Raw genomic sequence first — 25,014 nt, forward strand, 5'->3', positions numbered from 1 at the left:
GATTTATGATTGTTTTATGTGAAAGTTAAACATTTCCTGTGTTAAGGTTCAGTACAAGTGTTATTTTTATAGTCGTTTGGTTATTATTTTTGAATATTGAAAAAAAAAACGGTTAGTTTTCATGAGAAAGCCTGTATAGTAAAAATGGCTAAAACCAGATGAAATGGATGTTCAATTTGAAGAAAAAAAAAAAAAAGAAAAGAAAATGGGAACAGTGCGAGGACCTAGAAAATTGCATGAAGGCAAAATTTCATTTGTTCTTAAGGCCAAAAAAAAAAGAAAAATGTTTATAATTTTTACCTCAAGATGTATGCAATACATTGTCCATCTATTGATTAAAAATGTTTTTTTTAAACCTTGAAAAAATCAGCTTAGTCCTAACCAAAATTACTGATTTTAATGTTTATGCCTTCTGTGCTAAATGGCACTATATCGATAATTTTGAAGATGTTGATGTACGTTAAAACCATAATGATAAAAATTACCCCGAAACTCGAAATCTGGTTTAGTAACAAACATTTAGGTAATTATTATCACCAATGTCGTTTGAATTTGATGCAATCAAAGATAATAATTTAAACTGCTAACCTCAGTAAGTGTTTTAAAATTTTAAGGTATTACGAAAAAGCAACCCCTTCCAAAATATTCAAAAATAATAAATGAAAAAGGTGAACAAAGTTCCCCCAGTTTACGGTACCTATAGCTTATTTGATATGAACAAATTCAAAGATATTAAATATCGATAAAATCAATGAAAGTTTTAAAAGTTAATGTTAGAGATAAAAAATTTGTAGTTTTTCTTGAAAACTTGATCAAAGTTTTAGGCAATATTAAGAAAGTTGAACAACACATCGAGAAAATAAATATGGAATTCTCTGCATATTGTCTATCAAAAAGATTGCATATTTTTTTATCAACAAATATTTTTTATTTAAAATCAATGCCATAATCGAAATACTGCGGATTATTTTATTGAAAAAATATTTTCATAAAACAAATTACTCCAAAAAATTTGAATTCTGATTTAATTAGCTATTTTTAGCTGAAATTTTGAAGTTGATTTACACAATCATAACTATAAGTCAGTGATTTCTTTAGATTTGAATTCCGCAACGTTCGTCTTTTTCTCTTGATTCAAAATCAATGAGATGAGTCTGAATCTTAATTTTAAATATAAATTCTGAATCTGAATTATCAATTAGAATTCAAAAATTAATTTTGAATCCGTTCCTGAATTTCAATACGGTTGCTGAATCTAATTTCCAGATCAAAATTTGAAATTTGAGTCAAGATGTGAAATTTGTTTCAAAGCTCTGAATCAATCTGATTTCATTTTTTTTTTCAAATCTGACTTATTTATGAGTCTAAATTTAAAATAAATCGAATGATGAATCTGATTCTGAGTTTTCAGATCTAGATCGCCACTTTGAAGCATTGTTATATTTAAATTTGGCATAAACAAATTCAAATTTTAATTTAATACAAATTCTTAAGATTGTTTCATATTTAATTCTTTTAATATTCGAAAAAGTAGCATGCATATATTGTAAATGCATGTGCTTTTCAAATTGTCAAATTTGGTTCTCAGTGTAAAACCAAACTTGAACCATGCCTACAAAACAGCTCTCAACATATAATTTTTAATGAAGATTCTTCAATTCTATGCTTGAAACATAATCCGAGATATGAAAATAGAAATACAATTTTCATTTTTTAAATAAAAGCAGAATCTCCCAAATGAGTTAAATCTGATTTAAAATTCCATATTCTATACCGCATGTCGATAAACAAATGAGAAAACTTTGAAAAACTGAGGAAAAATTCTGATCTTGGGATTAGTTTTTCAGGTTTGGTATCAGTTCTTAGTCATGATTGAAATTTTTAAATAAAGGTTTATAAGGTAGATGGTATTGATGGGTGGTTGACCTCAGCCATAACCTCGAAACTTGATATGGATTTGGCCTCATCAGAGTTGCGAGGTTGTTTTGACAAAAATTAATATTTGCTCGCTTTTCATTTCTCGAATATTTTAATTCAATTATCAACTATAAGCATTTCCTTCACACCAGATTTCAACTTCAACTTCTGTAAAACTTCTAACAATTACAAACCCAGACGAATTGAATACGGACTTGAGTAATGAAGTCACAACTGAACATGTATAGAATTTACGTTTAATTTATTAATTGAACTTAAATGTCAAGAGGATTTTTGAAAACATTGTTAAATTATCTTTAATTTATGATTTTCATATTATGAGTGCGAATGTTGAGAAAAAAACCACTAAGTAGCATTAAAAATCAAAACATTGAAAACTCAACCGGTTTCTCCGAGGGGCGAAAACAACAATATTGTCGTAGGAAAATCGCGTTTTGGGTACGTCCAATGTCCAATTGAGGAAATTCATCGTTTCATTCTTGTTTAGCGGTTAGGGCTAAGGCCTTTTGGTGAAGTAGTGTTCGTAAAGAACTGTCAATGTATCCTTATGACCTCATACAATCATAAAAAAATATTGAGAATTCAAAATTTTTTGTTAAAAGTAGAATACCTCGACTGCTTTTAATGGAACTTCATGGAGGGGCTTTGACCCCAAAACCTCCCCGGTTCCGCTGGCAACTGATTGAATATTCTTATTATGTAGAAAGTCATTTTTAAGAGGATACACACATCTGACTTGTCGGCTACTTATGGGATTTGATCCCAAAGATTTTCTTGCCTATATCGGGAATCGAACCCAGAACGCCTAGCACACTAAAACCAAACTCGCTTGAGCCTATTTGCTAGACTACATCGTCGCTAAGAGTAATATTATTAGCGTTGCTATATGCAAATGTTTTTTTTTTTTAATCTTTACTGAATATCAAATGAAATTGAAAAATTGTCTGTATTTGGTATTTTTTTATTTTATATCCAAATTTATTTTATCACAAGCTACTTGTTTAGTTCGATTTTTATTAACGATGATCGAATTTTTTAGATGTCAAGTGAATTTGGAATGCTTCATATGTACCTAGATAAAACAAATCTAAGGATTTCTTTGAATTTATAAAAACTTTGAGTAAGAAACTACAAAAAAAAACAAATTTTTCTATTTTTCAGATTAAACAAATCGCATGAAATTTGCACATATAATCTAAACTCGAGTTTATTTTTTACTTTTGAGCATGCATTTTTAGCTGAGGCTCATCCATATATAGAAAAAGTTGCCCAATTTTTGACACTTTAATGGGTAGTTTTTACAAATTTACGTTTTTCTCAAAAAAAAAAAAAAAATGGACGGAAGTTTTATACCTTTCAGTAAATCCATTTGTAGTTTTTGATCATATCTGCAAGCTCCAATGAGAATTTTCATCATATGTTTTGCGTTTACTGAAAGACTTACTAAGATTATTGTATGATGAAAATTTTTTACTTTGAACCTACTGTTTCTGTTTTGGTACTGAAGAGGTACCTTTTATTGGACGTGAAAAGTGTAATATCAAATCGAATGTGAAAATGAAAATTCATTAAAGCATTTTAACGATTATAGAACATTAAAATTTCTGTTATGAATATCTCAAATATTTTCACTCTCAGACCGTTCCATCAGCAGCACGATAGTTAAAACTTTACTGTTTTTACTCACTTCTAGTTTATTCGCGTCATACTAACAAAAAAATAGTTTAAAATGTTCAATATAGATTCTTAACTATAGCTCAGTTGGAATTTGCACCTTAATTGATTGGTTGGTTTTGGTTGATGCTAGTAGGTCTAAAATGGAAGTAAACGAAAGTGTCTTAGATTTTGATCCTGTGTTAGTGTTTTCCCTTCAAGCTTTGGTATTGGCAGTCAATTAAACAGAATCTTTCCTTATTCACTTTGACTTCTTGAAATGCGTCCCACTAATTGAGCTGTCTGTTTTTCCACTGAAGAGAAGGAGCATTTTTAAAACCGTTGTAAATTTTATTAAGATGACTTTTTATGGCAAAAGAAGCAAAAGATTAAGGATGATTAAAAGTACATTATTTGAATAAGAGTATCTTAATCCTATGCCAGTGGAATAACTTATTTAAAGGTTGCCAGAATGCTCGGTTTTATCCGGGTTTGACCGGATGTTTAATACTATATTTAAGAACAGTCCGGTCCAGCCCGGTTGCCTGAATTTCATTGAAAATTGCCTGGATTGTGTCCGGATGTATTCACTTTATTTGGTAAATTAAACAAAAAAAAAAAAACAACAAATACCCCCACAACGAAATTTTGCAAGTTTTATAAAAATAAACATGAAAGGTTTTTTGAAAGTCTAAAATATGGTTCAAAATCTATCGATGAGTTTTGATGAAAAAAAAAAAAATCATTTTTAATTTTTTTTCTTGATTTTTGTTGAGAAATTTTTGAATTTTGACAAAATTTGCCCGGATTAATGGTCGTTAATTTGAAATCGAATGCCCGGATTTTACCAGGTTTTTATTTAAAAATTTCTCGGTGTGGTCGGCTCGAATACGTGCTGAAAAAATTCTGGCAACCTTAACTTATTTCCAATGTTTTGCATTCTAGGACTAAAGTTGGCTCGAGGTCTAAAGTACACTGAACCCAAATTCACACTTAAAATACACATGATTTTTCACTTAAAAACAAGGATCCATTCAAGTGCGACATATACATTTCACTTGGCAGTCACTTAAATTTCAAGTGAATTCATCCACATTCACTTCAGCCGTCACTTGAATTTGAAGTGAGAAAAAATATTCACCCATCAATTGAATTTCAAGTTAATGTCGGGTTGTAATTGTGTTTATTGTCAGAGTTCAAAATGTCAAATTGCTGGATTTTCCCAATTCTTTACTAGGTGATTTTGACGGTAGTTTGTGTTAACCGTGATGTAAGAAAAAGTTATTTAAAGGTGTTATTATGTTTCAGCTTGTGGGTTAAACTGGACAGATTTTCTGGTTTGCAGCAGGGAAGATATAGAAGTCGCACTATTCGCAGTAACCGATCTGCCTTGGGATTACGATGGAATTTTCCAATCAATAAATTTTTGGCAAAAGCGTAAAGTAAGTATTTGAAATCGAAGTGGTGTTCTATAAATGTTCTTTTATTTAAAAACGCGAGAGATAATTAACTTGAAACTTACTTAGATATTCAGATAAATTTCACTCGAACGTCATAATGTAATTCACTTGACCCATCACTTAAAATTCAAATGAAATTACGTATGGCGAGAATTTACTACAGATGCCACTTATTTTTTAAGTGAAAATTATTTTGCGTGTAATGTCACTTTCAGTCACTATAAACACAGTAAACATTTCTTATCATTTTTGGATTGTTTTTAAATGTTTTATTTAATTTTTTAAGTACACATATTATTGAATTTAAGTTTTCTTATAAAATATCTTGTGTTGTCATATTTAATTGTCATAATTTCAAATATTTTTGAAACTAGGATAGTTAAAAGAAGTTAAATTAAGCTTCTTGATAACTAAATCCTTATCAGATATTTGATAAATAATTCATCTGATGCGTATGGTCAAATATCAAAACTTCAAGAATTTATCAAAAACACTGTCAATTTGGGTAATTATGTAAGGAACAAAACAATTAACATTGAAAGCTTTAACTGATAAAAGTATACTTTTGTAACTCAAGTAAATAATAAAGTCGGAAGTGATATATTTGTTATCAAATTTCATGAGTTCATGACAAACCGTATTGATTTGGTTAGTACTGTTATCATGCATAAGAATGTTTAAATTTCCTTAACAAAATGCAAACTTACAATCCAGAGTACAGTTTATCACTTCTCGAACAAATTGCTAATTTGACTAGATTAAATAAGCAACGCGTACTTTTACTTCTTCCAATGCCAATAACCAAATGATTCAATATGACAATGTGTGTCTATTTTTAGTGTTGATCCTCGAATTAATCAATATACACGATGACTTGTTTTGTTAATCAAAGCCTCGTGTAATCGCTGCGATAGCGGCGCGCCAGTTCATTAAGATAAGAATGTAAACAGTTTCAAAACATTTTGGCTGCACGCGTTTCAATCATTTCAGTCTAACCTTTCAACTCAAAATCAAATGTTGGCCTTGGTCCTCTTGGGCACTTTGGCTTTGATTGCCATAGTTAAAGTTGTGCAATGGCGTCGACAGCTGCAACTGCCCTTCAAGAAAGTTCCTGGACCCCCAGGGCTGCCACTGCTTGGCAATACCTTGGACATTGTATCGAAAGAGTCGGCTGACATCTTCCGATTGCTGATCGAACTCGAGAAAGATTATGGAAAATTGTTCAAAGTGGACATAATGACCGGAATATGGTTGTTCTACTCTTCGGCCGAAACCGTGGAACGAATCATGACCGGACCGGAGTTCAACTGCAAAAGTGACGATTACGACATGCTGGTCGAGTGGCTTGGAACGGGACTTTTGATAAGCAATGGCAATAAGTGGTTTACCCATCGAAAAGCATTGACGCCGGCTTTCCATTTCAAAATCTTGGAAAACTATGTACAGGTATTCGACGATAAAAGCACAATTTTGGCGAAGAAGTTTCTGAAAAGTTCTGGACAACCAGTGAAAATATTCCCGATGGTTAAACTGTGTACTTTGGACGTGATCGTGGAATCGGCAATGGGATCCCACTCGGATGCTCAATCGAAGGAATCGGTTTATACCACGACGGTGGAGGAAATTTCGTCGATCATTTTCTGGAGGATGTTCCATGTAGTGTATAATCAGCCTTTCTTCTTCCGATTCAGTAAGCATTACAAACCGTATCAAAAATATTTGAGAACCATTCACGACTACACACTGTCGATCATTGAACAGCGGAGAGCGGCGTTGAAGCAGCAAACTGTTCTGGGTAAAGAAAGTTCACCGCGGGTAAACGATGTTGGCACAAAGTCCAAGAAAGCTTTACTGGATGTGTTGCTGGAAACACAAATTGATGGTCGACTCCTGACTAATGAGGAAATCCGCGAGGAAGTGGATACGTTCATGTTTGCTGTAAAAATTGTGATGTTTTTTCAATGAAAATGCGATGTTCAAGATCACCACCTTTTTTCAGGGTCATGATACAACTGCATCAGCGATCACCTTCATATTGTATTCCCTGGGAAAGTATCCGGATATTCAACAGAAGGTGTACAACGAAATTGTGTCGGTCATAGGAGAGGATAAAAGTACTCCGGTAACATTGAGGTAATTATTCAAAATGGAAGAATGGAAAATCAATATTAAAAATGACAATTTTGAATTTAAAATTATAAATTTGAGAGCAAACTAAGCATCGATTTACCTAAAAAATCTTAAGTTGCATCATTCACCTAATGTGACATATTTACAATGCTAAGTAAAGAAAAATTATGGGAAATCACAGAGTGAGCTTACATAACCTTCATCTATCTGCTATACAATTAAAAAGTCATGCACAGTCAAAGATCGGTCGGCAACCTTTTAAGTCGGAAGAGCAAAAATCATAAAATTTTCAAAATTTCAGGGTTTGAAAGAGCCACATTAAACATTTATTGTTTTAGATTTAAATTTAAAAAAATGAATGGTCAATGAACAAAAGTTTAACGAAAATAACTTAAAACTCGTTAAAGTTTTTTTTTCTTTTTCTTGGATATTTATTTCAAACCCTGTCTGATAACCATAAAGTAGTACACAGATTCTAAACTGGATCATCAACAATACCAACATGGTTTGATTTTATATCATTTTTAATGCATTGCCAAATTTTGGGTCAAAAAATTTCAAATCCATTTTAAGCAAACATGAACAATAAATCCATTTCAAGCATACATTAATACACTGCATTATGTTGAAGTGAAAGATTTGAAATGGCAGAATTTTTATGATTTTTTTGACAAAAAAAAGTTTTAAAAATAACATAAAAAAGGATTTTTTTTTTGGAATTATTTGGCTTTTATGACATTAACCTTGAATAAGCTCATAATTTCCATAATACTAGGGTTGCCACCCGTCCCGCAAAAGCAGGACATGTCCTGCTTTTTTTTTTTTTTTGAGTGTCTAGCCGTCCCGCTTTTTCTTCTTTCCTCTTTTTTTTTCTTGGAAAACTTTTACTAAGTTCACTGACTTACTAGTGAAAATCAAACTTTTACCTCTATTTGAATTCCAAATTTATCCTCAAAATAAGTAGCATATTCAATAGTTTAAATAAGACAGTACTAAATAACTCTATTGTTCTTACCATTACAGTAATATTCTGATTAAGTTAAGCGTTCTTAGAGCATATTCAACAAATGCAATGTAAATAACTTTGGTAAGAAAAAATATTGTTTAAGTTGCTTCCAAATGATTACACTAGTTTACAGTTTTTTGGAATTTAGTAAGCTGAAGATCAATTTTAATGTGAAATCGGGCGCTGAATCAAAAAAAGGAAATTAAAAAAAATCTCAGTAGAACAGATTTTGAGCTCTGCTTGAAATATAAAATTTTGTAATAATAAAAAGTACATGAACTTATATTAAAATATCTCTGAATGCGTAACATTAACTTGAAATATCTCTTTTGTATATTGAAGGTGAAATAATTTGCAATCGATCATTGGAACTTAATTTTTTTCGAATGATCAACAGTACTGTTGATATAAGTGAAGATGTGTTAGAAAAAATATTAAATAATGCATTTTTTCAGAGAAAATTTTGTTTTATCGACAATTTTCGACTTGATGGTTACATTTAAAAATCTGATTTTTTAAGAACTGTAAATTTCAATTCATAAAAAAGATTTCATGTGGTTATTTATCAAAATCTATTGAAAATTGAATAAGTTATGGGTATTTTACTTAAACCGTATTATTTGCAATTTTGAATAATTTAAAGAAACGCAGTGTACTAATCTTAATATAGGAAGAATTAAACATGATAAATCTGACTTGTTCTAAGCCGAAATTGATCATTATCTTATCAGAGGGTCACATGCCAAATTTCAGAACGATCTGACCATGAGAAGAGGTTGCTTGAATCTTAAATGTAAAGGAATTTTAAGGTATTTTGCTCGGGAGGAACAAAAAAAACTGATTTATCATTTATAACATTTTTCTTCAATAGCTGATTGCTTTTTATAAACAATTATCTTAAAGTCTAAATTTAGACAAATATTTTACTCGAACACTGTAATCCTATTGGCAATGAAACAAACGAGTTATTGCGGTTAAAAGATTGTAATGTAGCTGAAAATTCTCGTATAAAAAGCAATGCGTTAAAAGTACTTAAGTGTGTTAAACGACAATTTTTGGCCAAAATACAATCTTTGAAGCGCAATAACTTTTTTGATCTAAGTCCTATCGGGTTGCAGTCTTCGAATAAAATATATGTCTTAACTAAGGCATTAAGAAAAATATTCATAAAAAGCAATCAGTCAATTGAGAAAAAAATATCAATGAAAAACCAGTATTAATAATTTTTTAGGAATTTTTCAAATGTCCCGCTTTTTTCAGCTGTGCCCCGCTTTTTTGAGTGAAATTTCCCGTTTTTTCTGAAAGTATTTGGCAAGTCTACATTATCCAGAAGTAAATTTAACTGAAATTTATGTAGTTGAAAAAATTAAATCTTTAAAAATTATGCTCCTTACAACTGTTAACATATGTCATTTCAAATTAAGAATTTCCAAAATTCATGACATCAAGCGAAAGTGTCTTCAGAATTTAATGCATCCGGAAAATTAAAAAATTTCGTTTTATGTCACATGTCACAATTCTTCATTTCTTTGAATCCAGTTAAATTAAAAATTAAATTCAAAACATTGTGGATTATTCATCAATTGTTGCTAAACCTTTGATTACTTGAAAAAATTTCAGGTTTCACCAGTTTGAATCTGTAAAAATCTGATTTTGTACCCTTAATTAAAAGATCATAATAAATATTAATGAATGGACTCGAAAAGAAGTTCAATTCCCGCGGGCTTTTCCCTGCTCAAAAAAAAAAAAATGAAACAGTAGATTTTAACTGGCAAGATCACATCAAGATACCTTTATAGTTTGCGAACAAAGAGGTAATTATCAATCAAAAATGAAAAAAAAATCAGTCTGTTACTGCTAGTTATAAATTTGTGTGCTCTTGGTATATTTTAAGATCGGCTGCAGGCTTCACACTTGAAATTTCAAATGTTTTCAAAGACTCAAATTTAATCTTTTTTTTAAATTAAATAGGGGAAAATGGGGTAACGTAGACCATGGGGGAACGTGGGCCACTTAAAATATCTCATCTGTATGTTGAGATAAAAATCTCAATCCAACTGTCATCGTCGTTACTTTGGGTATGCATGTTTTTCTATAAGTTGTTGACTTATGATCGCATCATATGCTTCTTTTTTAACTAGCCTAGAAAACTGTACATACATAATGAAACAATTGCCCGAAAAATTGCACCCGTGGGAGACCTAAGGTACATTACAAAAATATGCTCATACGCTAATGATCTTAGTTTTGTCATGTTCTTTCACGTAGGAAAGGAATTTTTGATGAAATATCAATAAGTCACACACACACACACACACACACACACACACACACACAACCAATTGGCAAATCATAGCTTGTGGGGAATCGTGGGCCACATTTTGTGGGGTATCTTGGGCCACCTATCTTTTGGTGTTTTTATACACATTCAGAAAATACAATACGTTTCCCCTACCTTTAAAGTTTTCTTAAGCCAAATAAAGAGTAGTGAAAAAAAATTTTCCACTTTTTCCAATGCGATAGAGACGAACATAAATCCTATATAAGGAATTTGGCCGAAACGTTCGCGAGCCAGGAATTACAAACTATTTGATCATACACAACTCTCTTTTTTATTTCCTCATCTGAATTTGCTTGAAAATAACTAAATGAATTATGAAATTTTAAGTTTTGGGCCAACTTATAAACTTAGCACGTTATCTAGTCAATTTGGATTTAGTGGCCCACGTTTCCCCACCATTTTTCAAAATTCAAAAATAATTACTTTTTTTTTAAAACAGTCAGAACTCGGAAATTAAAGTATTAAAAAAATTAAAAAATGCCTAATGAACAAAAATTGTTTGAAAACCTTAAAACAACCTGTTGTTGATGTTTTGTTGAAAACCATCAAAATTGACATTAATAGCTTACAGATGATTTCGTGTTTCTTTGAAGTGCGATACCGATTTTATCTATCTTGATTAGGACATTTTGAGTTCATTTATTTATATTTTTTTTATAAGACTGTAAAGGAATAATTATTGTATGATCTCAAACCACCCAATTATTAATTTTTTTTTAATTTGCCGAGAGATAGGTCAAAAATGAAAGTGATCACTGTCTACCGGTACGAATTTTAAAGACTCTTCTTACATTTTTCAATTGTCGAAAAACAAGGACGTACCTTCAAAAACGGTATTTGTTGTCGAAAGCAAATAGCTTTTTGTTTATATGTTGGTAAAAAAAACGGTGACAGAAGAAATAGATTTCACCGAAAAATTCATGGCGGTTTGAACTTCACCATCAGAATTGAAAAATGAATCTCATTACTTATTCAAGGCATCAGAGCTTATGCTAAGAGATGAGTATATTTAAAGTGTGTCCCACATTTAATTGAACCACAGTAAAAACACTGTGGAAAACCGCTTAGTTGACCAATTCTTTCCAAACTTGCAGACAATTAACTATAAGCCAATTGTGATCTTTTTCTATTTTTACTTGATTTTAGTTCATATTCTCACAATCGTACATTAGACCCAACTATACCCAATAAATTTTGCGCAACATCTGAAACAGCTTTTTTTATACAGAAACCTAATTTTTCGTCATTTTTTTCCTCAAAATTAAACTTGTTGAGACGTTCACTGAGTGCCTGCTTAAAAAGTATTGCAAAGTATTTTTCAAAAGTGACTTAGTTCAGGTGCTTTAAGTATTTATTTTCTTGGATACAAATGTGACATTTTTGGCTTCATAGCACTTCAAGGCATCATTTGAATAGTGGAACGAATAAAAATAAGCCGAAGTGGTGCAGATTTACAGCTTACAGCTTATTTTTAACTTTCACCTGATCAAAGAACGCAAATCCAGCTTTAGAAATCATTTTTACTGTAAATCGATTTTTTGTTGAAAACAAACATCATTATATCACACGCTCAAATAATTTATTAAATTTTACGATGCCTCCAAACATAACAAAAACAAAACAGCTTTGAGGACAATTCCAAAATGGTTAAGGTTGCCAGAATTTTTTCAGCACGTTTTAGGGCCGGACAAATACGGGAAATTTTATATTAAAGCCTTGCAAAATCCGTGCATTAGATTTAAAAATTGACAAACAACAATCCGGGCACAAAGCACAGAATTGACTCAGCAAAAATCAGGAAAGTAAAATTAAAAAAAAAAAATCATCAAAACTCATCACAGATCTTAAATCGTATTTAAGGCTTCCAGAACACTTTCAAGATTTCTTTTAATAAAACTTGCTCAAAACCTTCCACTTTGTGGCATAAATAGAGTGTTTTTACAGCACAATTTGTGTTTTTTTGTGTGATTTGCGTAATAAAGTGAATTAATTCGAGAAAACCGGGTGTTTTTAATGAAATCCTGGCAACTGGGCCGGGCCGGACTGTTTTTTAATTTTAAATTCATTATACGGGCAAACCCGGATAAAACCGGGCAATCTGACAACCTTAAAAATGGTACTTGTGATTAAAATCGTTCCAGTAGTTTTGCAGAGTGAGCCAAAAATGTAAACCGTTTTTTTACGAATTGTGTCTTTGACCCAAAAGTTTACTAAAATCACTTTCAAATGCTAGTTGTACGTATTGAAAGCTGCAAAAATAATTTTCTCAAAAGCCTCAAAAGCATCGAAAATGCAAAAAAATGTTTTGGTTAGAATTTTGTATGGAGACGCTCTGTAGTTTCCTAAGCGGAGTAGGTATACATATTCCGCCTATGACAGTACACACTCACTTGTAGGTTCTAACTGCTGATAAGATTCAGATCCCTTATCTTCTTCTGTTTATCCTCAGAGCTGCGTAGTAACGTTAAATCACAAACCTACATTTGCAGCACGACCACAAGTATTATTCTGAAGATTTGCACAAAATTGCCTCTTTGCTCTTTGGTTGGCTCTTTTTTTTAATTTTTCAAATACAAAAAAATATTTACTGTAATAACTGCATATTTTAGTCTTTCTTTGTGCAAATTTTCAAGCAAAAATACAAAACGACTGACTTTCAACAGTGTTTCCAAAGTGATGCAATTTGATGTGGGGCACTCTTTAAATCAGAATGGAAGAAACAAAAATTTTAATAAAATAGAAAGGAAGTATTTCGATGAAAAAAACAATCAAGAATTGTATTTTCACATGTTTAAAAGAAAAAGTTATAGTTAGTAGCAAATTTTTTTGAGAAAAAGTTATCTTGGCTTACTCACTTGTTCGTATTTAAAACAAGGTAATGATCATCGTTTTAGCACTACTATAAGAATTTTGATCTAAGTTTGAATACTTTAACCAAATTCAGAATGGTGAAAACACGGTGATTAAAAATATAATTCGATTTTTGGATAGAATAACAAATCAGATTGGAAAGATCACAAAATCAGATTGTACAATGTAATGCATTGAGTCAGTTATTCCACTCAATTATTCCATAGAAAAGGCTTAAACCGCACTTCTAAAGTTTGGACCTGAGTCGGGATTTTATTCGTATATTTTTTCCGTCTCATGTAAAATCATTATTTCCTAGACGCGGCACTCTATCGACATGATTTTGAGTATATTGTTTGGTCATCTTGTCGCCAGAACTGGTACACCTAAAATTCATCCTATACTCCAATCATGAGTTCACAAAAACGACGGAAACAAAGTAAAAACAATTAAAAATTGGACCCTATTTTTTGGATATTTTTAATTGATTGTTTTTAATCTTTCTCTTCAAATTATAAATGTTGGTCACGTTTATATCGAAGTTGTCTTGACGTAAAAGGGATATTTTTTATTTGTTAATTTCTTTAATTTTTATTTTATCATACTAAAATTGAACTCAATTTTTTAAAACTTGGTTTGATAGGATATTTCCTATGTGGCTTTATGGTTGAATAATTTCATTAAAAATGATTTGGTTATTGTACAAAAAACATGCTTATTTATTCAGAAAACTTTGCAAAAATTTAATTGAGAAAAGTTAGAAGTAGTACCTACGCTACAATTGATTTAAATTCTGACGCTCTCTCGTTATTTTACAGCACCCTGAACGACTTGCGATACCTGGAACTGGTGATTAAGGAATCGCTACGAATGTTTCCGCCGGTTCCATTCATTTCCCGGAACACCCTGAAGGAGGTGCAGCTGGGAGGTGTTCTAATTCCGCCAAACAACAACATCACCATCGGAATCTACAACATGCATCACAATCCGGAGTACTTCCCGGAGCCGGAACGGTTCCTGCCGGAGCGCTTCGAGGCGGAGCGGGGCGTCGAAAAGATGAATCCTTACGCTTACGTGCCGTTCAGTGCCGGAGGCCGGAATTGCATCGGGCAAAAGTTTGCCATGCTGGAGCTGAAATCGACCATCTCCAAGGTGCTCCGGTGGTGTCGCATCGAGTTGACTGATCCGGCCTACGAGCCGCCCCTCAAGGCCGAAATGATTCTTAAACCGAGTGACGAGATGCCGCTCAAATTTTATCCACGAAACTGAGACAGGAAGCGAGCGCTTCCGGAAGAATGGAACGAAACGAAACGAAACGGAATGGAACGGAAGCAAAACAGAATATATGCAAATGGGCACGATAAAATAAATTCTGATGAATTGTGATGAAGTGTGTATGGGTAAAGCGTTGTGTGTGTTCAAGTGAAAGTTTACAGACTGTATCTGAAAGTATAATTTGTTGCTTTGTGTGTTATACTCCGGTAAAGTTATCAAGGTAATTTGTCTTCTGATAAAGGATTCCAGAGTTTAGTTCAGGGGTTGAAAAACGAAAAAAAAGCCGAACTCCATCATTAGGGATGAGATAAAAACAATCTCACTTAAAAAAACAGAAATATTGTTGGATGTCGAAACAGTGGATTCCTTGAACATAACTCATTGTTTTCCACCCTGCGATATTGAATGATAATTTCCATTAGTTTTCTCTGTTAAATAAGTCGTCATAGTATATACAGTAAGGTTGCCAAAATTTTTTCAGCACGTTTCCAGGCCGTGCAAAACTGGGCAATTTGATATAAAAATCTGCCAAATCCGAGCAATTGATTTCAAAATTGAATTTGAATCTCACAACAACCGAAAACAACCAACTACACCTCTGCTCCGTGGTATGAAACTAATCTACCATCTTATATTCTGATTAACGGATCAGATGAAGGTCTGACGCCTTACGGGCAAATAAGAACCAAACCTCGCCTGTTTGGTCCAAAACTCTCAGTACCTCGTCACTGAAGAGATAGGGAATGGAAACATCTCCCTTTCAAGACGGCTGAAAGTGTAAACATCACTCTCTAAGTTTCGCGTCATCTTGGCACCCTGGCAGCAGATAGCTCCGCCGGCAAAGGAAAAGCGGCTTATTTCTGTTGGCACCGTTAAATTTAGGCAACTTCCGACACAGATCTTGGCCCAGCAATTTTCCGGCAGCTAACTCTCGCTGGTTGTTACAATTAAAGGCATATATCCTGCAAATAGGCAATTCACCCGAACGACTGCTCTCTGGAGCCACCTGCAGACGGTATGGGTTTATGTTAGCACACACAACACAGGTATGTACCTACTTACTCTCATAAGTGGTCTTCTCATTCCAATTTGCGCGTGGAATGGTAGAAGGACTGCTTCTTGTGCTGCTTAGTGCGAGGCAAAGTTTACCATACTGGTTCAAGTGGGTGAATAACGAGCCCCAGTCAGCTCTCATGATGAGCATTAAATACAGTGTGGTGGATGACTGCGAATGGGATTAACGACGACTGGAAAGTGGAAGGCCTCGTTCGAAGAAGGGCCGGGGGGAAAACGATAGGGGCTGCTAAAGTGGCGTAATAAACATAATCAGACGGAAGATGCTTTTTGAGGGTACCATTTTGTGGGCTTTCGAGATGAGCAGATCTATTGAGTGACCAAATAGTTACGCAGACCGTATGATGGGCTGCTGATTCATCAAGATTCTAATGTTCCCTGTCAGTAGGTTGGTACATAAATATAAGAAAGTTATGAAAATTACTTTAATGAGTAACCTTTTCAAGGTCGTCGAGTATTTTTTTTAAATGCCTAGAATAGAGCTATTTTTCAATCATTGAAAAAAAAAACTTAATATTTGATCGAAAGCCTTAATTTTTCATGCATTGTATACACCTCTGCACTTCACTGCCGTTAAAAGCATATTTGTGTGTTAAAACCGGGGCAGCTATTTTTTAATGGAAAAAATGTTTTTTTTTTTAATTTTATCATTTATTTTGTGTTAAACTAATGATTTTTTTTGCCAATAAGGGTAACTACGGTCTCTGGTATTGATGGCTAAAGCTTAGTTCTTTTATAAATGGGACAGTTACGAATGCGTGTATCTCAAAACCGTTCGTTTGATCGAAATGGTTTCTGTGAAAGAAATAATGGTAATCTTATGATAATTTATGAAAAAAATTAAAAAAAATATATTTATCGTTTTATTGTAAGAAAAATTTCTATTTTATTCTCGGTAACTCCCATTGGCCGGCGCATACTTTTCTCCGTTATGATGTTGATCAGTTTTTCAAATTTATACTTCATGTTATCTATTTTTTAGTCGGCTGCATCCACCTCCTTCAATATCTGCTACTTTTCGGTCCAATACTTCTCTTTTAGAAGAAACTGAGGGCAATTTAGTGGATACAACTGTTTCGAAATTAACAAAACTTATTATTTTTGAGCCACTTTAATGCATTTTTAGTGGAATTTTTTAAAGTTAAAATCTTGCAATAACAAATTAGTTACTATAGATCGAAGAATGAGAAGGGAACATTCAAGATTACCATTTTTAGGCTTTTAAAAACAGCGAAATCTAAAGTTTTCGTTTTGAAAATATTTTTTTTCCCACAGGAGCCGAACTTTGGCAAATTATTATAATTTATTCAAAACAACCGGCCAATACAAACTTTAATATGATAGGAACCTTGCCACGAGCAGACATGGTATAGGATTCAAACACTGGAATTTGTTTGAAATAGGGGTTTTTCATAAGTTTTGTCGTTCATCAGAAACCATCTGACGCATAGCCTCGGTATCGTTTATACAGCTTACAAGCTCTGAAACTAGCAAAAAATTGTTGTTCGATGTTAGGTTTGAACGACGTATAACTAGGTAGCACTTAGCTTAGTTTATTAAAAAAAAATTAACATTTCAGCGATCTACTATAACTTTTTCGCTTATTCAAAATTGAAAATTCTGGTAAGAGACTTGACTTCCCTGCTGACCCTTAACCGTAGGGCGTAGTAAAAGATTAAACAGTGAGCAAAATTTGAATAAAAATGAAGATGATTGATTCCATAAAGTTAAGGAATGTGAGAAATTTTATCAAGCGCAATTCGTAAATTACGTTAGAGAAAGATCAATTTCTCTAACTGGTTCATCTAGCAGAGTAATAATCATGCCTGACTTAACTTTTATAAGGAAAACAGGTGTCCCTCGTCTGAATGTTCCGTAGTTAAAAAGGAGAAAATGGAGAACAAACGGCAACCTAAACTTCTACCAAATTCAAAACTTTAAGTTATTTTGAAGGTCAAGCTAAAGGAATCAGAAAACGTTATCAGAATTAGCCAAGATTTAGAAAAAGGGTAGTGCATAGTATGCATTTGAAATGAGGCACGTGATGGCCAAACATTTAAGTGAAAAACTCCGCTAATCGACGCTATTTCAGAAATCGCTTGACAGGGCGTCACAAAAATCTGCACATGTAAACGTTACAAAGCAGCTTCGCTGGGAATTTCATTATATTTCATTCATGCATTTGAAAGTTATCAACAAAACAAAGTGTTGCACTTTTTTCAAATACTCTTTTCATTATAATTGAATTTCTTCCAATCAGCTTGTGATTTTTGATTAAAATTTGTTTATTTTACTCATACACAATATTTTCATTTTTTCAATATTGAAAAATGAAAAAAGTAGATAGAATAAACTTTTAACAAGCTACTAAAACTATTAAACGAAAAAATTAAAATTTTATGAAATTCTAAACGAAAATTATTTTTAAGTAAAATACAAAAAATGTTCAAATAAATCCCCGAATTTTCATCAAACTACTTAACATCTTTTCAAATTGAAAAAAAAAACATATTTTTTTCGAAAATTTTCGAAAAAATGAAAAATTATTAAGCTCTATGATATTGAGACTACTATGTGCAGAATGTGAACATACAATATGCAAAACTGTAGTCAAAAACCATTAATTGAACCATGAAAAACCAGAGCTTGTATATAATGGCGCACACAGATATAATAAGATTTAAAAATGTAAGGAAATATTACATAAAATTTTCCAATGAACTTGCTGTATATTGACTTAATGAAATATGTTTTTCTCTCGAATAAAATTTGTATCTTGACAGTAAAAGGTGAAACTTAAGGTTTTTTAAATCTTTCAAAATAAATCTTTCAAACATCATTCATTGGGTACCAAATGATGTTTTTCATTATTTGAGATTTTTTTTTATTTCAAAATGTTTTAATTAAAAAAAATCATTAATTTGATTTTTGGTATATTTTTGCATACATACTTTGATTTCTAATAGATACATAAAAACATCATGGGCAAATTTCTTTTAATCTCCAGTAGAATAAAAAATTATTTGTGAATACATTTATTTGTCAATAAAACAACTCCAGAACCTTCAAACGTTCCTGCCATATTTTGATATCAATAAGGCCGGAACAAATTTCAAATCCATTTTTCGTAACTCGGAGTTGGAACATCGTGAGGGGGATGATAGTAAAAAATAATGCGAAATACAAATAAATTTGAATAAACTGAACGACACCTGTTTGTAACAATATTGCATAGTATATCATTGCACAAAACTTATAAATCAAGTAGTTTTTTAACGAAGAATTTGATGAAATCAAGAAAATAAAAGATGAAATAACTCCCATCTTTCAATATTTGATTTTTGATCTTGTAATCTTTCGGATATGTGAATTTTCGTTTCGAAATGTACATAAAATATTTAAAACTTATATATATATTTAACCCCTCTTCGGGGTTTTGAAAATTTAGAGGGGAGGGGGGAGTGATAAAAGAAATTGATATTTGTTATAGCCTAAATGTTGTAAAAATACCAGGGCCGCAAGAAGAACCATCCTTAAGGGCGGGGGGGGAGGAGGGATGGAGATTGAGAGTTCTTGACAACCAACTGTTTCTGTGATATGTTTGCACAAACAATGCATGAATAAAACAAATTTAAAATTAATGTTTTATATTATTCGTCCTTAAGTTCTTTTACATTAACAGTTTTTCAAATTGAATAGAAACTTTTGAAAATAAATCCTTAAATCTTAAATCTTGCAGAATCATATCAAATTTCAGATTTCAGTTAGCATTGAGTTTTTGAAAAAAAAACTACAACAAAACAAAAATATGGAAATCGTTGGGAATTCTGCAAGATAACTGATAATATTTGGCATTGAAAATCTTAAGTGAGCTTTTTAAAATTTACAGGTTGTGCCAACAGGATGTAAAACTCTGCCATTTTACAGCCGGTTTTGACAGATAAACACAGTTTCGAATAATAATTTAGTGCCATTTTGGCTTTGAGTCTATGCGTGCTTTCGTAAAAAATATGGCAAGTGAATCCAACTTAGATGAAATTTCAGGGACTAGATAAGAGAAAATCGATGTTGTTTCGCTGACTGAATGTTTGAGTCAAGACCCATCTCTGGGTCGCAATTCAAAAATATGGCAAGTATTCGAAAAAAATCAAGTTTTGTGGCGAGTAGTTTTTTCTTTGCTTTCTTATGCAATTCGTATTCCCCAACGAAATAATCATCTAGATAATTTTATCTTGTTTGTAAAACTCATTTACGAGCTGAGTCATAATCTGAATTTTGAATATTGATACTTACTTAAAATTCAGCTCCTGATCTTTAGATAAATGAGATTTTTGGATCTGTTTCCACATTTTAATATGATTTCTGAAACATACCAAACAAAAAAAAAGATTCCACAATTAAGATTCCAAATAAGCATTTTCATTACGGGCCAAGAATTAAAATTGGTTTAAGACTCTCAACCATAAATCTATCATTTCAACATGGACGTTTTCGGTTTAATCTGTGTTTATTATTTTTATTATAACTTTTTATCCGACTTGCAAATTTGAAGTGAAAGGTGAATTAGGGGAAGAGCGGGCTATATGCGCATATTAAGCGGAACACTGATTTAATCAAATATCACATCGAATATGTGTACAAAAACTATATACACGTGTGCAGGCATCTCTTTTCTATACATTGGAGTAATTTTTATGTTAAAATTTTCTTCTGTTTCCAATAAAATGATTGTATTATAAGTGTTGTCTAAAACGCCGAACCTCAAACCGTGCGGGCTAAATGTGCCTATTTATGTTTTGAACAATATTTCTGTTTTTGGGAAATATTTCCGTATAATTTCATTGAAACTGCTAGAAAGTAATAATTTCCGTACGACAAAGCTGAAATTTTATAAAAATCTATGTATATTATAATTTTATGGAATAAAACAAAAGTTAGGGTTGCCATACTATGGAGGCAGTTCATCCATGAGAAAAACTTTATCAAATCAAACATAATGGGGGCATACAAAAACACTCAATTATTCCACTATATAATCAATATTGAACCTCCACAAAAGCTGAAATATTTTCAATTTCTTAAGTTCATTTGAGCAAGAAACAAAAACCATCCTAGTTTTTGTTTTAAGCATCTTTACGTATAATTTTTAAAAGTCAAAATATTACATCAAAATGTATCAAAACCTTGTATGATTTTTTAATTTTTTTTAGTTTGTAGATTTATAAAATTCTTTTTTGCCTTATGTTCTAAGCGTATCACCCTCAAAATGCATTGGTCAGATAAGCTGTCTAGTCAGCCATTTCATCAAACAGCTGTAGGGTGATTTATCCCAATAGGCCCATTTAGGAAACCTTTCCCCTAAATAAATAAAGGCGCTCTAACTCTTAGTTTTCAATTCTGGATCGCCATTTTGAAGCTTGTTTACCTTGCATAAGAACAAATTATTTACTTAAGTGATGGAATTTTAAAGAATTGAGTTAAGAACTTCGAATGAATGTCAAACAAAAACTCAGGATGGTTTCAATTTATTTTCTTTCCATTTGAGAAAAATACAAATGACACATTCCACGCGCTTGTACAGCTCAAAAGTGATTTTTTTCCGTTCGCGTATCAACAAATCTCAAAATTGTCCATAATTAAATCAGTTTTTTTGTTGAAAAAAGTTGTGTTTTTGAAAACTTTTACAAAACCATTAATTTTAATATATAGATGTTTTTTTAAATATTTTAATATGTTCAGAAGCCAAAAAACACGGCTTCATTTTGTAGAAAAAAGAACTTGTTTATATACAACTTAGTTGGTTTGAAAAGCGAACAAAAACAGTCATAAACGAGTGATTTCACGTCAAAAAAAGGGAAGTTTGTTATTTTACAAGAAAACTTTGACTTTTTTTTAAATGAATACATGAGATTTTCTTTGAAAATGGAATCTAGCTGAGTTCCAACAGCGCGAATGACTGAATTCACGTCACAAAATTTGATTTTTTGTTAAATTTTATATGAAAAATGTGCTCCAAAAGCTGTTTTGACCCTCCAGATAGTCGGATTTTTACAAATCGAGCATAATTTAGTTGATTTGTTCAATAAGTTCAAAACTTTCAAATAAAAATACAAAAAGATTGAAAAAAAATTTTTTTTTTTTGAGAATCATTAAATGAAGACAGTAGTAATTTTAACATATGATCCCTCAATATGTTGCTATTCAAGTGCCAATCAAAATAAGGAAAAAGTTAGGTGCAGATACTGAAAATCTATGATTGTGAAAGTCGGAACAACAAAATATCGTTTTTGAAAGTGTACATAAAATTTGAAGACTCCAAGGAATGGTTCAGTATAACCACAGTATAACTTCATATTTCGTGACGTGAATTCAGTAAACTACCCTGTTCTTTTTGAACTGAGTGAATTCAGGGCACAAATTAAAATAAGCATAACTTCTTTCGTTGTTGTTCAATCAAGAAGCTTCGTACATCAAATTGTAGGTAATTATTTTTTTTAACAACTCATTTGAAGACACCAATATTCTATTTCCACAAAGAGAACAGGAAATCAAAGATGTATGTACTAAAGTCCGAAATGGTTAATTCTAGCGTGAATTCACGTCACAAAAGTAATTAATCACAACAAAATTCACAACATAAATTTTAAAATGACCAAATTATATTCAATTAGAAGGAAATTCAATTTGCGACCGTTTGCTTCATTTTTTCATTTTCAAGTAAATTGGTTGACTTCTAGAATGATAACAGTGCAGAAAAGTCCGTAAAAGCGATTTCACGTCACGGTGGAATGTGTCAAATGGGATTAAAACCCCAAATTATGATTGAAGTGCAAAACCAAATTTGAAAGATTTAAAAACAGCTTTTCATAAATATTTTCCAATGGTGATTCAAACCGATAATCAAGAATACTGGATACAAAACACGAAATATGGAAAATAATAACAATTAAAATTTCGATAACATGGTACCAGAACCTTTGGAATGAGTTTCTATCAACAGGCAAAAAAATTTCTAAAACTGAAAGCAGAGTTCTGAGCTACTGGGATTAGTTTTTGAGGTTTTGGCATCTCCGAGTAAAGATCAATCCCTGAGTAAAGATCAAAAGTTTTGAATAATTTTACTCAATGATTAAAATAAGATTAAAAATATCAAATTTTGAGTGTAGAGTAGAATACCTCGCTTTATTTTCTGGACCCTAAACACCCCTCCCCCTCCTCGTTCCTACGGCAGGAAAAATACTAAGTATTGAATGGTTAGTAAAATAAAATATTTTTTTTATGGCAACTTTCGTTATTTTGATAACAGTAGGCAATTTAAACAAAAAAAAGTCAGTCCTTGAACTATTCATGTGAGCGATAGACGTGTCTGAGTGAATCTTTGAATCGCAAAATCACAAAAATGGCGTATTCAGTTAATAAAATAAGCACAGATTGCGCAGATTGTTAAGGCTGTTGCTACGAAAAGTTGGTTTCTCATTCGACCATTAGACAGACGAATTGGCACAGCTAGCGCAGATTTGAAAGACTGCGGCTACGAAAAAGTTGTTTCTGGTTCGACTTCCGATGGAGAGACAAATTGGCACAAGGAGCGCAAGTTTTAAAGACCGTTGCTACGAAAAATTTGTTTCTGATTCGGCTCACGCTGAAAATAAAACAAATTAGCTTGGAAAGCGCAACTTTTTCAGGGTACTACTGCTGTGTGTTTCCCAGCAAACATTAAATTGCATTAAAAATGATAGCTCAAATCGTTAACAATGTTATTGCGATTTGCAATTTCTAAAAAATAAGTAAACGATCCTTAAAAATGGTTACTTAGAGTCGGTATAAATCGGATATGATAAAAAGTCCACCATGTTTGCAAATTTGTTCTCTCGCGCGGGATTCAAAAGAGAAAACAACTTTGTTGTTCTTTCTGCGATAAGCAGTGCAACCAGATTGCTAAAATCAGATGGTTCAATTTGAAAAGTGTCCCGATGAGAGAAGCAGCAAATATTATCGCTGGCAACGGTTTGCATGCATTGACAGCATAACTTGCGCTCTCTCGCATACTTTCAGGTTGTACGAATAAGGTGTTGAATATCGTCTAGTTTAACAATATTAGTTGAGAAACATACTTTCAAAAATGTTTGCTGGTTTGTTACCGATTCAGCTTCAGAAGAAGAAGATTGACTCGAAAATCACAGATTGGAAAAGCTGTTTCTAAAAATGTTTTCGAATTGTTCTGGCTCCGGTAAACAAAGACAGAGCAACGGGAAAATCGCGGATTTTGAAGGCTGTTGCTTAAAATGTTTCCGGATGGAATGAAAAATTAGCAGGAAATAAAATTTTAAAATTTTAATAGCCTTTCTGTCATTCGTATTTTCTTGTAAGCGACAGGCGTGTCTGAGTGAATCTTTAAATTTAGATTCGTAAGAGTCGCAAGAATGCATTAAACAAAATTATATCTCAGCAAACTGAGTGAAATCATTGTAAATTTCAATCTTGTTAATCTTTCTACTAATTCCAAAGCCATGCATCCTCCAAGATAAACAACTGCGTCGCCAATTTCTATGGAAGTCTGTTACGAAAACGTTTCGATATTCACCATCCCGTCGGAAACGACGAATACACAAATGGTAAAATAGTGAAAGCAGCACGTTTTTTCCCTGAACTAAGAAAATGCACTAACGAGATTGTCTAACATCATTCCATCAACGATAGAGGACTGAACGTCTCGTGAATATGATTCTGGGCAAAATTCTGACAAACTGAAAACATTGCTCTCGAATGTGCGTCAAATGAAGATTGGGACGTTGCTTTTTGTGCTTTAAGAAGCTTTTCACCGAGTTTGTTCCATACGTGTCGTATGTAGATATGCTCTGTATCGGCTCATTTATTTCCACAATTTCAAGGAGCTTCAACAAAACCCAGACAAAGAATGTTTTTTTTTTTAAATGAAATAGCAAATTTCATTAAAATAACTGGAAGATTTTTTTTTGTGAATGGATAAACGTAAAGAAATTATTGTTTCACGTGAGTTTATAGTTGAAAAGAAAATTGTCTCAGCACTCATTGATAGAAACATAATAAAGCCTCGTTTGAGCAATTGATCACAGTGAAATACTGGGATACCAAATTGATCCATCAAGAAATTTTTAAATTGATCCCTCGAACCACTCTAGCAAATTACGAGAAAGGAAAGCTTTTGTTCCACCTCCGATCCGTCGCGCTCAAGCTCTTCCACATTTCCATCTAAATGCAAACGAGAAATGAATTTCTTCTCCTTCTAGGGCATGCTGCCGATAAGT

The 25,014-nt window shown here is 32.3% G+C and overlaps 1 protein-coding gene across 1 annotated transcript; it reads left to right on the top strand.

The window, feature by feature from the left end:
- Window positions 1-6,053: 6,053 nt before the first annotated feature.
- Window positions 6,054-14,693, top strand: LOC129745273 (cytochrome P450 4c3-like). The gene is made up of 3 exons (XM_055738244.1): window positions 6,054-6,989; window positions 7,051-7,184; window positions 14,197-14,693. The coding sequence occupies exons 1-3, from the start codon at window positions 6,066-6,068 to the stop codon at window positions 14,645-14,647; spliced, it is 1,509 nt and encodes a 502-aa protein (XP_055594219.1). The 5' UTR covers window positions 6,054-6,065; the 3' UTR covers window positions 14,648-14,693.
- Window positions 14,694-25,014: the final 10,321 nt, after the last annotated feature.

This window comes from Uranotaenia lowii, chromosome 2, assembly GCF_029784155.1.
Source record: "Uranotaenia lowii strain MFRU-FL chromosome 2, ASM2978415v1, whole genome shotgun sequence".
Taxonomy (NCBI): domain Eukaryota; kingdom Metazoa; phylum Arthropoda; class Insecta; order Diptera; family Culicidae; genus Uranotaenia; species Uranotaenia lowii.